Below are 17,039 nucleotides of genomic sequence, written 5' to 3'. Positions count from 1 at the left end.
CAAAATAAAAGAAATATAGATGGACGACTAACATAAGTAGGTGGATTAAAAACTGGTTTAATGATTATATTCAAAGAGGTAATTATCAGTCAATGGGAACCCAAATGAAGATGCTGAGGGAACTCTGTCAATCCTGTGATAAGTCAACATGTTTATCAATGACTTGTATGAAATATAGAAAACATGCTCAATAGTGAGAGGTGGATAATTAAAAACAACAACAACAGTGGATGGTATCAAAAAAAATCTTAACAGGCTGGAACAATAAGCTGAATTTAATAAGACAAAATGCAATGTGACACATATGAAGTCCTGCAATTGTGTCTAAAAAGTATGTAACTGCACTAATAGAGGAGATTAGTCACAGCACATGTGAAAATATAATAGCAGGTTTTAGTTGTACTCAAAATGAGTCAACAGGGCTACAAGGCTAAAAAGAAAAAGAGAAAGAAAAAAAACTACTGCGAATTAGCTGAATCAACAGAGAATAAGAATAAAAATGGGTGTTAGTCCCTCTAGACTGGACAGTTCAAACTAGGGGCCTAAACTCAGTTGTGGACACTTTAAAAGAGATACTCAGAAGAGCATGGAGCACAGGCCAAGAAAACAGATCTGTTTGTCAGAAGGTCTCAAACCAACTTCATGTGGAAAAAAACCTGAAGCCATGAGGCCAGAAGGAGAATATGAGTAGTCGCTTTCAAATGTGTAAGAGGCTGTCAGGGTGTAAAAAGGATTAGACTTGTTCTGTGAAGTCCTAAAGTAGAATCAAATCCAGTCATTATTAGGAACTCCAATTTCAGCTGCACAGCCATCCAGGCCATAAATGCCCCAAAAAGCAGCATATTCCCTCTGGTTAAAGGCATATAAGCAGGAGGCTCAACAGAGCTCTGTGAAATGTGCAGATTCCATAAATTTAAATGGGCAAATGTTTCTGAGTGCTACTGTCCACCCTCTAATGGGTATTCCTTTCTCTCTTATGGAGACAGATGAAGATAATATGCTCTGTAGGGAAATCAAAAAGATCCAGCTGCAGTGTAATGTCCTAACATCCAGCTTTTCCATGAGTGGATGCATGTTGGGAGCAGTGGTCTGAAACTAGAAACAGGGCAATGGCAAGAAATAAGAAGTGCTGTGAAGGAATCGTTCGAGAAGCCCATCATTGTGGTTTGCACACATGGGAGAAAGGTATGTGGTCTTCCCCATCAACGAGCTTGCAGAGACACTGGGCAGCTTCAACCCATCACTCTACAGCCTGAACAAAAGGCCCAGAGCTCACATTTCTTGAGTGCTCACCACATGTCGGGCAGCATCCTAAGTGCTTTATCTGAATTATCTCAACTAACCTCCTTCAGCCCTAGGAGGTAGGTATTATTATTTACCCCATTTGATAGAGAAGAAAATAAGGAAGAGAAAAATGAAGTAACCTGCCCAAGATTATAATCTAATAGGCAGCAAAGCCGGGATTTGCACCTTGGCAGCTCGAGGCCACAGCCTGTGTTCTTGACCACTAGCTTGGCCTCCTCCCAGGTAATCTCCAGCTATTATCCTAAGATCTCAGGAAATCTCAATAAAATGTTTTAAACTAATTTGTTTCCATCCAACTTATAAGGGAAACATGAGGAGTCTTCAAAAAGTTCGTGGAAAGATTCACATAATCTTTTAATTCTATTTTTCCACAATTTTTTTGAAGTACCCTTGTATTTACCATGTAAAACTTGGTAGAAATCTAAGGGTCATAGACTAAAGAGTCAAGAGCGTTCATTTTAGTGTGCATAAGAAACACCCGGGGGCTTGTGAAATTGCAGCTTCCTGAGTCCCACCCCAGGCCTACTGCATAAAATATCATGCAACGTGGTCCATGAAATGGAATCTGCATTTTTAACAAGTACCTTGAGTAATTCTGATGCAGGTGATTCACACAACATATTTTGAGAATTCTGGCCTAAATAATGCAATAAAAACCAATTAAAAGTACTACACATTTGTATTTATACAGCTCCCCAAATACTCATTCGCTTTCGTCAAAGACCGATATATTCCATGGAAAATGAACCCAAGAGAGAGCCCTGTCCTGTAGTACAGAGAAATATACAACAGAGCCTGGAAACCAAGCAGTGTCTGTTGATTTCCCCACCCAGAGTTCTCTTCCTTAAATAACTCCCAGGGAATAGAGACAAGGCAATTTATTAATGAGGAATCCCTTAGCTTCTGCTCCTGCGTCTCTTACTTGCAATCATTAAAAACTTCTCCATCTGCCCCAAATGCAATATCTAGGGGTGGTTCTAAAGCCTGCATTGCAAAGGCAATGCAGCATATTTCCTGGATGAAGTCACTGAGAAGGCCAAAGTCAACTTCAGGAGGGAACGAAATCTTGGGGTTGACATTCATGGCTCGGATCACATCCTGAAAAACAAAGATGGCATCACCTTGTTACCACCTGTGACAAAAAAACTTTGGCTTTCTAAGGACATCCGGCTCATGGGAGGTGGGAAAGAAGCATGTAAGTGAAAACAAGTTAAACCAGAAAAACAGTGTGTGTGCTGAAAGGAGAAACATGTTATCACTCATTAATAGGAAAGGAGGAAAGGTGACCCAGAGTATAAATGATATACTACAGGTCAAGAGACTCCCTCTAAAAAACAGGGAAAAAAAACTTTCTGTGGCTTTTATTTATTATTTCCTTTTTTTTCTATTCTGGGAAAGTGTATGATATGCTAACACAGATCTCTGACTTGTCCACAGTGCAGAATAATAACAATTACAATAGTTTGCTTTTATTTAGTATTTACTGTGTGCCAGGTCTTGTGCTAAGCAAATTACTTCTTTCTTTCATTTAATCCTCTCAATAACTATGAGGTGATGACCATTGTTACTCCCATTTAAAAATTAGAAAACTAAGGCACAGAGAAGCGAAGTAAATGTGTAAGGTCACACAGTTAGTAAGTGGCAGAAATATCATATAAATATCAGAATGTAAATATCATATAAATATCAGAATATTATAGTATCATAGCTCTTAAGAGCAAGGGCTTTGGGCTTTACATCCACACTTATCTTTCCCAAAGCACTTGCTCTTAAGAACTATGATATGCTATCTCCCAATCTTAAGTGTCAATCTAAAGAATAGAAATATTTAGCCCAGAACATTTTGTCCCCATAAAATGTCTAAGAAAGAAATAGCCAATCATGACTGGGCTACAAGGTAAATTTAATCCTCTTCCTTTCTTCTCTTCCGCTACATAGAAGCAATACAAAATACTGGATGGATTCCTGAGTTGTCAGTATTCAGTGCAAACATCAGCAGCAGCAAACCAGTCCTAATAAGAGACCCAACACTTACATTAACACTGCTTTGGGAATCATATAGATCAAGATGACAAATGATATAATCCGAGACGGCGTTGTCAAAGTCACTTGACCCCACATGAGATGGTGTCAACGATTTCCTCACACGGATCTTGAAATGTCTGAATGCCATTTTAGCTACATGGAATGCCTCCTGCACATAAAAACACAACAAATTTATTTGGTGGGAGGAGGTGGGTAAAGAGGTCCAAAACAACAAATGAGAAAGAATCAAAAATTCAACATCATATTGTCCTTCTGAAAACTAAACACAGTCAAAAGTATTTTTAATCTGGGAGAAAATATATCTCTAAATTTTGAAAAGTACATAAATACATATATGACAATCCACATTCACTAATTTCAAGACAGCTGACCATTGTTATGGTAATTCTGAGTGTAGGAAGCAGGGCTGTGCAGATATTCAAGGAAATAAATCTGCTATGAGCCCACAGAACATCATATTACTGATCAAGAAAAAACTGTCAGTCCAGTGTTTGTGTTATACATAAGCACATATCAAGAGTCAAGCATATTTCCTGGAATATATTAATTCAACAAACACTTATTAGATGCCTATTATGTAGTAGGCACTAGGAAAACTCAGTTATGCAAGAAAGACATGGCCTCTGTGCTTACAGCGCTTTAACCAACTCAGTAAATGATTCATAATTACATATACCAGGGGTTGGCAAACTGTTCTATAAAGAGCCAGATAGTAAATATTTTGGGCTCTGCAGGCTACATACAGCTTCTGTCTCATATTCCTTTTTTTTTTTTTTTTAACAACCCTTTAAAAATGTAAAACCATTCTTACATTCTTAGCTCTCAGGCAGTATTTCTGAAATACAGGCCAGGTCCTGATACAGCCCATAGGCCACAGTTTGCTGACCCCTGGCATAAGTGAGTTCAGAATTTCTGATAATTCTGCTCTCATACCAATGCTTTGTTTTGTTTCTTAATATTTAACTATTCTCATAACTGATTCTTAGTATCTCAGTGGGGCACTCACCCACAGAACAAACATACTTGCTTTGGAAATTAAGGATTATATATGTGCACTGTTTTAATTTGCCATACTCAAGTAGCTGACCTGTTAGCAGTTTCAGTAGCTACTCTTAGTCAAATAACTTGAATGAGTTAACGCAATCACAACCTTCTGCTTTTTCTAAGAACTGAAGGAAACCAATCAAATGATAGCCTTTAGCAATAATATAGCCACTGGGTGTGTCTATGCCCATATTAGACAAAAGGGACAGAGCAAATCAGCTTCGTATATATCCTTTGAGATAGTTCTGCATTTATAGATACTTTAATAAAAGAAAAAGGGTGAGGGGAGGGAGGGAGGGAGGGAGGAAGGAAGGAAGGAGAGGGAGGGATGGAAGGAAGGAGAGGGAGGGAGGGAGGGAGGGAAGGAAGGAAAGGAGGGAAGGAGGGAAGGGGAGGGGAGGGGGTAGATGGGGAGACTGCGGTGTTCCTCCTTCAGTGACCTCAGGCTCCACCAGTCTGCTTTAAGCCGGACCATTCCCTCTGCAAGCCGCTGTCTCCCCGCCACCCCAGGACGTCTGCAGCCCGGCGGCAGGCGCGTCACATACCACGGTGGCGATGTAGATGATCTTCTGCACGGTCTCGGCTTTGTCCATGCAGCGCCGCAGCAGGCACTGCGCCTCCGGCCGGGCCCGGGAATAGGCGTCGCTGAACCGGGACAGGAGGGCAGCCTTGCGCGCCGCGTTGGACAGCTTGGCGCGGTGCGGGGACGGGCTCCTGACCTTCGCGACTGTGGTGGAGGGGCTGGAGGGCCGGCTGCGGCTGCGGCTGCGGCTGCGGCTGCGGCTCCGGCTGCGGCTGCGACGGGTGGGACTAGGAGATCGGCTTTTGGAGGACCTGCTGGTGAGCGAGAAGCAGCCGGGAAATACTTCGATTCACCTCTCTCTGCTGTTCCTGCACTCTGGTTCTCCTCCCCACATAAACTGCAAATGATACCCAGGATGACTTCCCCACTAGCCCTGTATGAAGACCTTGTGTCTCCGGGGGCCTCAAATATAACCACAAGCAAGAAATAGTACTCCGACTTTGCATAGTGAGTTAGAATTTATAAAGCACTTTCATTCAGCTCCTCTATGTATCCTGCAAACAACCCTGGGAGGCGAGGTTTGATGTTTGGCCAATTTATAGATGAGGAACTTGAAGCTCCTAAAAGTTAACAGGACTGTCCCAGAGTAACCCAGCTAGCAAAAGCCAGAGTTAAAGAAGGCAGATGTTGGTACTTCTTACCCGACCTTGGGATACTAGCACATCACACAAACACTTCAGAAGAGCCTTGTGATGTAAAATGGATGAACACCAAGCAACGAGAAAGAAGACCTATGTTCTCATCCCAGCTCCACCATATCACATCAGTGGGACCTTTATTATATTTGCCATTATTTCTCATCTTCACATGAATAATTTTTGCCCTATTCCAGGGTGGGGGTGGGGGTTGGAAGATCAGGTGAGCTAATACATTAGGATGTACTTGGTAAATTGTAAGCACTACATCACTGAAAAGCATATTGTTACTACTAAGTATGAAGTAAATTATCAGACTAGCTAGCCCAAAGAAAATGGGTCCCCCGAAAAAGAAGTTTTATAGAAGAAAGTATGGGACAAAAGGTAGTGTTAAACTCAGTGCAATGGTGTGCTGATAAGCAGACTCGATGGCGGGGTCACAGGGGGAGCCCTCCTTTATAGTGTTTGCCAGTTCCCGTGGTGCAGCAGAAGGGCACAGAATCAGTTCTTGGGAGCCAGTACAAGTTAGCACCAACACCACACTGTCAGAGTGATTCCCAACACTGAAAGACTATAGTGACATTTAGGGAAATGGGGACAGGAGGGGAGATGACTTTTATAGCCTGGATCAGGGCATGTTGAAGGGCTGGGGGATGGGTGTTAGAAAAAATAGAGAAATGCGGAGACTCCAAAGAGAAACATCCTACTTTGTCCTTACTTAACATTGTCTTAACATCTGTCCATCAGGAAAAAGGGATTTCACAAGAACACTTAACCTATACACACTATCAAAACAAAGGAAATAACCTAAAGTAAAACAAACCGTCATCCCTGGAGAGAGGTCTCCTAGGCCTCAAAGAAAAGGACCCTCACATTATGGATTATTCTTTCAACATGGGTACCACCTCTGGCATTACACGCTCATACAAGTCTGGTTTCAGCTTCAGCCAAAGAACTTTCCTTCCCCCTATCTCTCAGCCCAAAACATCCAGGAAGTGTTTTCTCACTCTCTCTGGAAGGGTACAGGGGGTTCTCGTTCAGGCTGTTGTTTAACTTTTTTCCCCCCAAGCCAGGACTTTTACCACTAACTCAGCAAAAAGAGCTGAAATGAAAAGATCTGTGAGAGTTTGTCAGACCTTCCGGAAGACAAAGCTATCTCGTCCTTCAGATTTTGGAGCTGTTTCTCATAGTCGGATGTCACTTCGGATTTCCGCGGGTCAATGCTCTTCTTGAGCGAGCTCCGAGGCTGGAAGCTCCGCGACTCCGAGCTCCGATGCTCCGAGCTCCGATGCTCTGAGCGCCTAGGGTCTGAGCTCCTGGGGCCTGAGTTTCTGTGGCGGGCATCCTCCTGGGCTTGAAGAGATTTAAGCCTGAATAGCAGAGAGAGAAGGAGAGGAAGAGAGAGAGATATGGAGGGAAGGAGAGAGAGAGGAAGAGAGAGAGGAAGAGAGGGAAAGAGAGAGATGGAAGGGAGGAGAAAGAGAAGAGAATGAGAGAGAATGAGAGAGGTAAAAGAAAAGAGGAGAGGAGAGAGGAAGGAAGGAAAGGTAATAAGCGACAATTGGCATGCTTAGCAACAGAGGCTACTCTACTTAGCATGCCATTACTGCATTGGAAAACTATGATGGAAATACACATGAAACACACAAATTAGCAAAGAGCAGAATTGTCAGGGTCAGGGTCTCCAAGTCTGCAGCTTGCATGGGAAAACGTCCCTAAAGTAAGGATCTTCATGAAGATCCTCTGGCAAAAGAAGAGTGGACCTACTGGTATAGTCATACCATTCCACATTAAACTGATCTTAAGTGCACAAAGCTCTGAAAACATTTGACTTCCAAAACCTAGTCCAGAAGCTGGTTTCAGACATTATCTCCTACCCTCATTAGGTCTTCAATTCTCTAAATGGATGGAATGGGGGGGGGGGAACGACAATAGAAATTGAATAACACCCACGAGACTAGCTAGAAGTGTGAACTTATGAAAAAATATAGCACAGAAACAAACAAAAAAAACCTTTAGAAATAAAATTGGCGTCCTCCTTAAGATATGAAGAGGCATGGCCACCATAAAACAGAAGTGAAAGTCATAGGAGAACATGCCAGGATGAAAACGACAATGGTGTAAGATGAAAAGACAAGAGGGAAGATTAAGAAGGATGTAGAAGCTAAATATGTAGTAGAATTAGAAGCCGTGCTAGAAACAGTAAAGAACGGAATTAGTGCTATAGGAAACCAATGAGTAACATGATCAATGAATCTGAGAAGGTCTGCAAAATAGGAAATAAGAGATTATAATGATGATGAGGGGAAGACAGACGTGCAAAATAGAACAGTGCTCCAAGCTAAGATTCATGGATGTTCCTGAAGAAATCAGAACAATTGGAATATGTGTGATAATCAAAAGGCATGTTTGTGTGTGTGCATGTATGTGTACATATGTGTATATATACACATATACATACATATAATACACCTCCAACGTTCTCTTTTGGGAGTGCGGGAATCAAAATTAAGATCAAGGAAGATACAACATTAAAGTATCAGTGTTTATTTTCCCTTTCCAGAAATTTATCTTTACGGAAAAATTTGAAATTTAAACTTAGATTTTCCACAAAAATTATCCCAATTTTATTTCCAATGCTGAAAATTAATATCCAAGTAAATATTCAATATTAGGGAAATACCCAAATGATGGAATATTATAAACTTGTTTAAAACTAAGTTTTGCTATATTTTTTCCTTAGTAATGATAGAGGAAAACAATATCAAGCGAAGATATCGATTCCAAAATGATATTCTTGTGTATCTTTTTCTGTAGTCTCAACTCTGTTTTTAATATATTAATTGGAAAGAATGTCAAATGGTAATAGTAACTAGCTCTGAAATTATGAGAGGGATTTTATATTCCTTTATACTACGTTGTACTTTGGAAATTTTCTATGGTAGCTAGATAATTTTTTGTAGCAAGAAAAAGATATAAAACATTAATAAAAAATTATTGTTGCCTTTTCTCTTTGATTGTGAACAGATTCTTTCATATTGTAAAGGAGCACCCAAAAAGCTAAATTCAATGATTAATCAGCAGGCTGCAATAATCCTGTCATTTTTTCCTTACTGCTTTTTTAGCTGATTTATTTCCTCCTCTGCAGCCAAAAGGGATATGGCCGATCTGTTCTTGGTTTCTTCAAGAGTCTTTTCAGTTTCAGCAAGACTGTAAAAGAAATCAGTAACTAAAGACAGATTTTTCAAATTGGCAGAGTTTCTAAATCAAGCCATAGCTTCTCTTGGGAACTTTTGGCATATGATATAAATTCAATATAAACAAGATAAGTTATAAGACATCTGCATTCAATCAGATAATATCACAAATATGATGGTGGACTTATGTGCAAAAACATGCTAGCATCATCTGCTCAATGTCAAGCACTTACAAAGAAATTACAGAGCTACTATACCCAAAAGACTATATAATGATTATTAATATTAGAATGTAAAGGACAAAGAAACTTCTTTAATTCCCCCTTCTCACCCTCCTAATTCACCTGCTCTAATTATACCAAATCCCCAGGTTGCTTCTCTCTATAAAATCTCCATTTTTCTGCAATATACCAGTATCTACTCTCATTACTTTGCACGATGGAGCTGAATTTGACTTAATTTTCCCAAACTTCCTAAATATAAAAAAATTATTTGCACACCTATAAAGTCCTCCACAATCACACTTGAGTACCAGGTATTTTATGTCTTCCTGCCTCTGACTTCCACCACTTACTGAGCACAATTTCCCTGAGTTTTCAACATAGCTCCATCATTGTTAGTTTCAGGGACTGTCTTCATTGCAGAAAAATCATTATAAATCATACTCAGTCTTTAGGTGACATTGGATGAAGACCAGTGATTCTCAGTTAAGCTACCCTAGTACGCTGAGACATCATGGATTGACAAAGGTTTCTTGACTTCTCTGACCCTGCCTCCCTGGAACATCCAGGCTCTTTCTTCATAGCAGTCCTGAGGATAAGAGAGTACAACTGCTCTCTAAACTCACACCAGCCTTCCTCCTTCCCTTTAGACAGAATAATAGTGGAAGGTAAAACACTGGGATCCTCACCTAGACAGTGAAGCAGACTGAGAAACAATGGGCTAACAGGATCCTTGTCAATCCCACAGATCCCATCCAGTCACCCAAAATTCCAACCACTCCTCCTCACCCTCTAACAAATGCCCACTCATCAAGTTGTCCGCCTGCCACCCCTGACCCTCCCAAGCAGTTTTTCTCCTCTTCTCCTGAGCTCCACTCACATTTAACTCATGACATTCACACTGTAAACTATTTGAGGGCAAGGATTTTATTTTATTCATCTGTACCCCCAGCAGCTAAAACAGTGCCTGTTACATAGTAGGTTTTTTTAAATGAAAAATGAATGAATGAATGAAATGTCTAAAGTGTAAAAGAAAGCCAAAGTAGCAATAACTTCATAATATGGCTATTGGAGGTTGAAAGGAAATTAGTGTGATTTGATTCAAATGTGAACATGTTACAGATTTTTTAAAGTAAATATAGGAAAACAAACATTTTTACCAAGAGAAAACTGTAGAAAATGAAAAGAAAAGAAAATGAACCACGAAACGAAGAAAAGCACAAACATGAACAACAAATAAGGTTTTTTTCTCTTAACACATAGTACACATGTGTGAACAGATAAACGTACAAGCAAACATACATGCTAATTTCACGTGCCTGGATGACATACAGAGAAGAAAGAGAAGTACATTCCTGTGCCAAAAATTGTTTTAATCAGGTTGATATTTTATTTAAGTGTTTTTTTACATATTCATTCATTGAACAGATCATTGAGAACTTACTACGTGCCAGGCATGATGCTCAGTGCTGCAGATACAACCGTGTTAAAATAGCAATAGCAATACAGGTACAAGACAGTAACCCTTTGGATCTTCTACTCTAGTAGGGGAAATAGATCATAAATATGCAAGCAAGTCCATTTTTTAAAGTTCTCAGTTGTGGTAAGAGCTATTACGAGAAAAGTAGATCACTGTGAAAGAGAATAAAGGAGGGAGACAAGAAAGATATCTCAGTGGATAGTGGTCACAGACAGACTCTGAGAAAGTAACATTTAAGCTGAGACCTGAGGGATAACAAAGAGCCAGCCATGCAAAGAGCCAGAGGAAGACCAGAAAGTTCTTTCAGGCAAATGGAAGAGCACAGGCAAAGGCTTCAAGGTGAGGAGGTAGACAGCAGACTGGGTCAAGATGGAGCGAAGTTGGGGCCAGATCGGGCAGGGCACTGAGAGAGTCCTGGTAAGGAATTTGGAAATTTTTTTCCTACATATAAAAGGAGGATACTAATACCTTTTAAGCAGAGGGGTGAATTGATACAATGAAAATATGGGCATTTGGGCCAGCCCCAGGGCTCACTCAGGAGAGTGTGGCGCTGGTAGCGCAGAGGCCACAGGTTTGGATCCTATATAGGGATGGCCGGTGCGCTCACTGGCTGAGTGTGGTGTGGACGATACTGTGCCGAGAGTTATGATCCCCTTACCAGTCAAAAATATATATATATATATGGGCATTTGCTATGCAGAAAATGGATTGTAGTTGAGCAAGAATGAAAACAGAGAAGCCAGGTAGAAGGCAAACTGTTCAGGCAAGAGATATCAGAGGCTTGAAATAGGGTAGAGGCAGAGGAATCAAAAGGAAGGGACAAGTGAGAGATGTTTAGGAGATAGATTCAACTGGACATTCTAATAAATTGGATATAGGAAATGAAAAAAAGCCAGATTCATAACCAGAGTCCAGGCATAAAATCTAGCAATCTTCCCTTGTCGGGGGTTTTGTCAAACTGGGGAGACCTGTGCCCATCGGCCCTGTATTATTGGAATTTGCACATTTGGAACTGAATCAGAACCAAACTGGTCTCTTCTCCACAAGGTTAGATGTGGGGAAGCTTCTTAGGTGGGCCATTCATTCCATAGCAGGCAGCACCCTGGCATTAAGAGACATGTATGCAGATTAAGAGAGGAGAGAGCTGGCTACCATAGGAGTATAGGGAACAGACGTTATCATTTGTGATACCTTAAATTTAAAAAATAGAATAAGAACCACGGGTTCTTAAACAAAACAAAACTAGGAAATCCAGGGAAAAGCAGAAAGCACCTTCACATAGGCAACTTCCAAATGGCTCAGGAGGGATGAAAGTATGCAGATAGAGTGTACACACATATGATAAGGCAAGTAGGGCAAAAGGCATATGAAAAGATATATGGGTGTTCTTAGTACTATTCTTGCAAATTTTCTGTGTTTGAAATAATTTCCAAATAAAAAGTTTTTAAAAAGCCAAAAACATGCATTCGTAAACTTTCTTGGTCCATGGTGCCCCTTATGGGTAACAACAGAGCCATTGTAACAAGAAAGAGGAGTGGGGAAATGCTGCTAGTACTAGTGCTGAGATGTCAAAACCAGCAAAGTCTTGAAGGCCTGCCTCACAACTAGAGGCAAATGGAGGGGCCCACGTTACCTGCAGCAGTTGCCAGGTAATGTCCCAGGAGACCCAACCAGAAGGCACAACTCAGAACCCATGGGCACAAGACACTAGTGCCCAGGTGGAAACAAGGACAGCAAGAACCCAGAGGGCAGTATAAGACCAAAAACCCCTCACCTCCAGCACCAGGAGAGTAGGCAAGCATCTTCCCTACAGGCCAATCTAAGGAGGGACGGATGAGGGGAAAGGAGACCCCGTGAGAGGGCAAAAGCAGCTCGTAGTGGAAGTTTGCACTTGTAATTAACTGAATATTGACACAATAAGGACTATAATAAACCAGCAAAAACCTTATTACCTGGAAGTGGCAAATTTAAGGATCCTCCTCCCCCCATTCAGCTGACATGAGTTGAAATAAATTGTAAAAATTCAGAGAAATTATGCTTTTTGCATATTACATTTGTAAATTTTGACTGCTGCAACTATGTAACTGCTCAATTGACTACGATTCCAACTGAAAAATGAACTGGGTGTGCATGCAGGTGCAAGCACAGAGAAAAATGCCTGGGGTAAAATATACCAAAATGTTAACAGAGACGAGATAACAGGTAGGTGGCTTTCATCTTTACATTCTTATTTGTCGTATGCCTTTTGAGAAGGCAACCTGTATTGCATTTATAATCACTGCAATTTTCTTTGTAGTGATTCTCCAAGCTTGCTACCCTGGCTCTGCCCACAGTATGCAGCGGAATATCTGTTGTTGCCTGGCATTGCTTAACTTTTTTGAAAACATATTTTTATACTTAATAGTTATTTCAAAAATCTTGAAATATTTGTTTTAAAGACACTGAGTGTTCTTAGTGGGGCATATGTACCCCCTAAATGAGTACAACAGGCAGACAGATGCAGCCTGTGCCCTATTATTTTTGCTCTTTTCCTCTTTAATTTTCCTCTTCATCTGATCTTTCACCCTCTTTCACCTTTCCCCTTCTGCATTTCTTCTTTATTTTCTCCCAAAAGATAGATTTTCATCAAACACTCTTCATCTGTTTATAAATAGGGGCTGTCTACAGACAAGAAGGAGCTCCACAATTGGAGCTGAGGGGCCAGGGATCATAATATAATATAGATGTCCTGTCCCCAGATTCAAGGACACTGGCTCCTAACCCTCTCTCTTTCTCTTTCTCTCTCTCACATACACACATGCACACAAATCATATTACTTATTTGCAAATGGCCACATTTTACATGAGCCATTATTCTCCTTTCAAATGCAAAATGTAATTAAATTGGCAATAATTTTTTTTGGAAAAAGATAACTTGCATTCCTCTTACTCGTCTTGAACCTGGTTGCGTTGATTACGGGTTGAGTCCAAATCAGAGTCTAATTGTTGTACATCCCGATCCCGAGGACCTGAATCTTTATGTCTCTCCCTATCAAATGTGTCCTGGAAAGATACACAAATCAAAAAAAAAAAGTCTGAATACATGACACAATATGGATGGATTGCAAAAATATTATGCTGAGCAAAACGGGAAAAAAGCATGTAACGTATGGTTCCATCTACATGAAGTTCTAGTACAGGTGAAACTAATCTAGAGTGATAAAAACCAGAAGAGTGGGTGCCCTGGGGGCAGCACAAGGAATACTCTGGAGTGATGAAAATGTTTTACATCTCAGTAGGGGTGAATTACTCCCGGTGTGTGCATTTGTCAAAACACATAAACCTATGGATTTCATTGTAGATATATTATATCTCAAATTTTTTTTTTTAGAAAAGACTTTGAAACATCATCCTACATCTCTATACCTAGAATAGCACCCACAGGGGGTGAAAATCTGAGAAGCATCCAAAAGTCCTCAGGGAAAAAACTGCTTAATGACAATTGACGTCTATTGAGTACTTACCACGTGCTGGTCCCTGTGCAGGTTGTTTAGCATGTTTATCATATTCAGTCCTCACAATGACCCTATTAGGTCAGCAAAATCCTTGTCCTCATTCAGCAAATAAGGAAACTGAGACATAAAAACTAGACAGCAACCCAGGGCCATTGAAGAGGGCCTGGTTTTCTGCCCAGTGATCTCCAAGCACGAATCCTTCAGCCACTGTCTTATAAGGCCCTCTGATTTGAACAGCCCACTCTAAATGCTTCAATTTTAGACAGGAATTTATGTAAATCAATATAAACATTTAAAAGTAAAGTTACTGATGTTTTGTTTATCCAGACGTCATGATGCTGATGCCTTAAGCAAAGTATGTGTTCTCTGTCTAGTCTCCAAGCGTTCGAAAACTGACACTGTCCCACGGAAATCACCATTATCAATCACAAATTATAACACTTTGTCAGTCTACTAGAACGAAGTTTTCTTATCTTGTAAGTTTCTGATTAGTTTTATTTTACTCTGACAAAGTCAAGGGTTACCTTTAGCATCCCTACCTGTAGAGAGGGGACCTTGCTGTCAACAGGTTTTCCCAGGGAAGCAGCAGTAAAGGAAGCCTCCAGCCATGGCAAAAGGCGTGATTTGATTGTTTCCACACCATCATTGTGTCCTCCTAAAAGAACACACATATTGAGTCAGCGAGAGAAACCCAACTGTATCAACTCAGTCAGAGAGCACAAGGAAGCACAGAGAAAAGAGAGAAAGGAAGGGAGAGCTGGACGGGAAAGCACAGGCCACTCTCACCTTCTTGGGCTGCTGTAGTGAGGATCCCAAAGAGTTGTGCCTGCACTTTGGCAACTTGTTCAATGAGTTCCAGGCAATTATTTAGATTTTGATCACATGTGTTTGACTGTAAAACCAAAACAATAGATATGAGTACAAGTCCTTCATTCTGGGACCCACTGCAGGTATACAAAGGCCTCACTTGACCCAAGGGCTGTCTGGCTCTGCATACTCCCAGTGGCAGAGTCTGCTGTGTGGTCACCAAAACATATTTCCCTCTCCTTCTGGACACACAGCTAGACCCCTTTCCCCAGTTTCCCTAGCAGTTCATGTGGTCATGCAACTGAGTTCCAGTGAATGGGATGGGAAGTGATGTGGACCCCCTCCAGGTCTGGCCCAGAAGAAAACCTCGTGAGTGATTCCTCTCTTTCCCCATCTGCCTGCCGAATGCAGAGGAGCCAGCAGAGGACTTGAGGGCATCAGGGATGTGCAGCCACGGGATTTGCCAGGCAGCTGACTGAGCAGTTGCATAGAACTCTTACATGATTGAGGAAGTGAAATTTGTTTGTGTTAAGCCACTGAGATGGGAGTGGGGGTGGGGGCTTACAGCAATACCTGCAAGGAACCCTGCAAAAAATCCTTTTATAAAGCAAATAGACCTTTTGTAACACAATACAAATTGCTGCCTTATTTATCTGCTGTATTGGCTCCTGTCCTCTATATAAATTCAATTGTTATATGTGCATAGAGAGCACTACTTCTTAACAGCAAGAAGGCATTGCTGGGTTGAGGATACAATGCAGAATAAGATAAAAAATATAGCATGTGCAGACTGGTGGGGCAATCAGGTGAATAGACAACTACCCTACAGTCCTGGATGATAAGATTCAGGGATGTAAAGACCTGAGGAAAGAGCAGGCCAGGCAGTGGGAACAGCAAGGGCAAAGGCCCTGGGGCAGGAACAGGTTTGGTAACCTTGAGGACCAAAAATAAGTCAATGTGGCAGAAGCATAGCAGGTCAGAGGTAGGCAGGACAGACCCTGGAGGGCCTTGCAGACCTGGTAAGGATTTGGATGGGATGGACTCATAATAGAGAGGGCAACTGGTTTACTTTCCAGGCTTGGTTAATAGCACCTGGTGACAAGCTCTGTTGTAGCCCTTATTTCTCTTGCAGCCAGTTTTTTCTCCATCTCCTCCTTCTATCCTCCCCTTTCCAAAAGACCATGAGTTCTTTTAAAAAATGACTTTGTTTTTCTCGTGTGTGTTTCTATTGCCACTAGTATCCTAGCAAATTGAAGGGCCCAAACAATGTTTGATGAATAATTTAACAACATCACGTGGACATGATCAGAACACCTAGAACCTGTAGCCTGAACAGCTATTTCCATTCCTTCCTCATTGAACCAGCAGTTCCTTGCCCTGGCCATTCTATACCTGTACTTATTACACTGAATTTCAATCACCTGCTTACAAGCCTTTTGCCCTCTGGCTAAATCAGGCGTGTGCTAAGCAGACAGAGAATGAGCTTGGGAGTCAAGCAGATCCAAGTATCTCAGCTCTGCCTCTTGCCACAGTTCTGTGTGATCCTGCACGAGTTACTTAACCTCTCTGAGCCCATTTTCTCTCCCATATAATGGGGATAATAATGCCTTGGGAAGTTAAATTAAAATAACACATGTCCCATGCACCTCAGAGATAGAAAGTATTCAACAATCAGTAGCTGTGAGGTGGTAAACAGTATTGAAAGGAGTCAGGAGCTTAGGAATAAGGCAGACCTCAGTTCAAATTTAGTTTTCCACTTATTAGCTGCATTCCCTTAGAGAAGACATTTAAATATGAGGCTCCGTTTCCTTGTATTTAGGAGGTGGTTGATCTCATGAGCTAACTTAAATGCACAGCCTAGAATAGAGAAGGCACACAATAAATAGAAGTACAAGAGGCCTTCAAAAAGTTCATGAAAAGATTTATATTACCTTTTTATTCCATTTCTCCACAAACTTTTTGAAGTACTCTGGTATTACTGTAGCATTACTGCTCTCTGCTCCTATGCCTTGCCCAGTGTCTGGTATATGAGTGCCTAAAGGAATGTTTGTCAAATGAATGTGTATACACAACTTAAATAATGGAAGAGAGTATACTGTGTCACACAGTTCCTGTTCCCAAGGCATGTCACAACATGCTGCAACCTTTAACACAAAGCATTGCAGAAGATACTCAAGTCGCAGCAGGGTCACATTGTTCTGCTAAACACATACCCACACGAAGCAAA

The 17,039-nt window shown here is 41.1% G+C and overlaps 1 protein-coding gene across 1 annotated transcript in view; it reads right to left on the bottom strand.

Moving 5' to 3' along the window:
* Positions 1–17,039, bottom strand: part of SPATA18 (spermatogenesis associated 18) — a 74,341-nt gene that overhangs the window by 46,226 nt on the left and 11,076 nt on the right. Inside the window, 8 exon segments of the mRNA XM_063107431.1 lie at positions 2,228–2,403; positions 3,341–3,499; positions 4,941–5,286; positions 6,762–6,983; positions 8,728–8,823; positions 13,441–13,553; positions 14,545–14,660; positions 14,792–14,897. Of these exon segments, the coding sequence (XP_062963501.1) occupies positions 2,228–2,403; positions 3,341–3,499; positions 4,941–5,286; positions 6,762–6,983; positions 8,728–8,823; positions 13,441–13,553; positions 14,545–14,660; positions 14,792–14,897 (1,334 nt within the window).

Source organism: Cynocephalus volans, chromosome 9 (assembly GCF_027409185.1).
Source record: "Cynocephalus volans isolate mCynVol1 chromosome 9, mCynVol1.pri, whole genome shotgun sequence".
In the NCBI taxonomy this organism is placed as follows: domain Eukaryota; kingdom Metazoa; phylum Chordata; class Mammalia; order Dermoptera; family Cynocephalidae; genus Cynocephalus; species Cynocephalus volans.
This window is presented reverse-complemented; position numbering and strand designations above follow the sequence as displayed.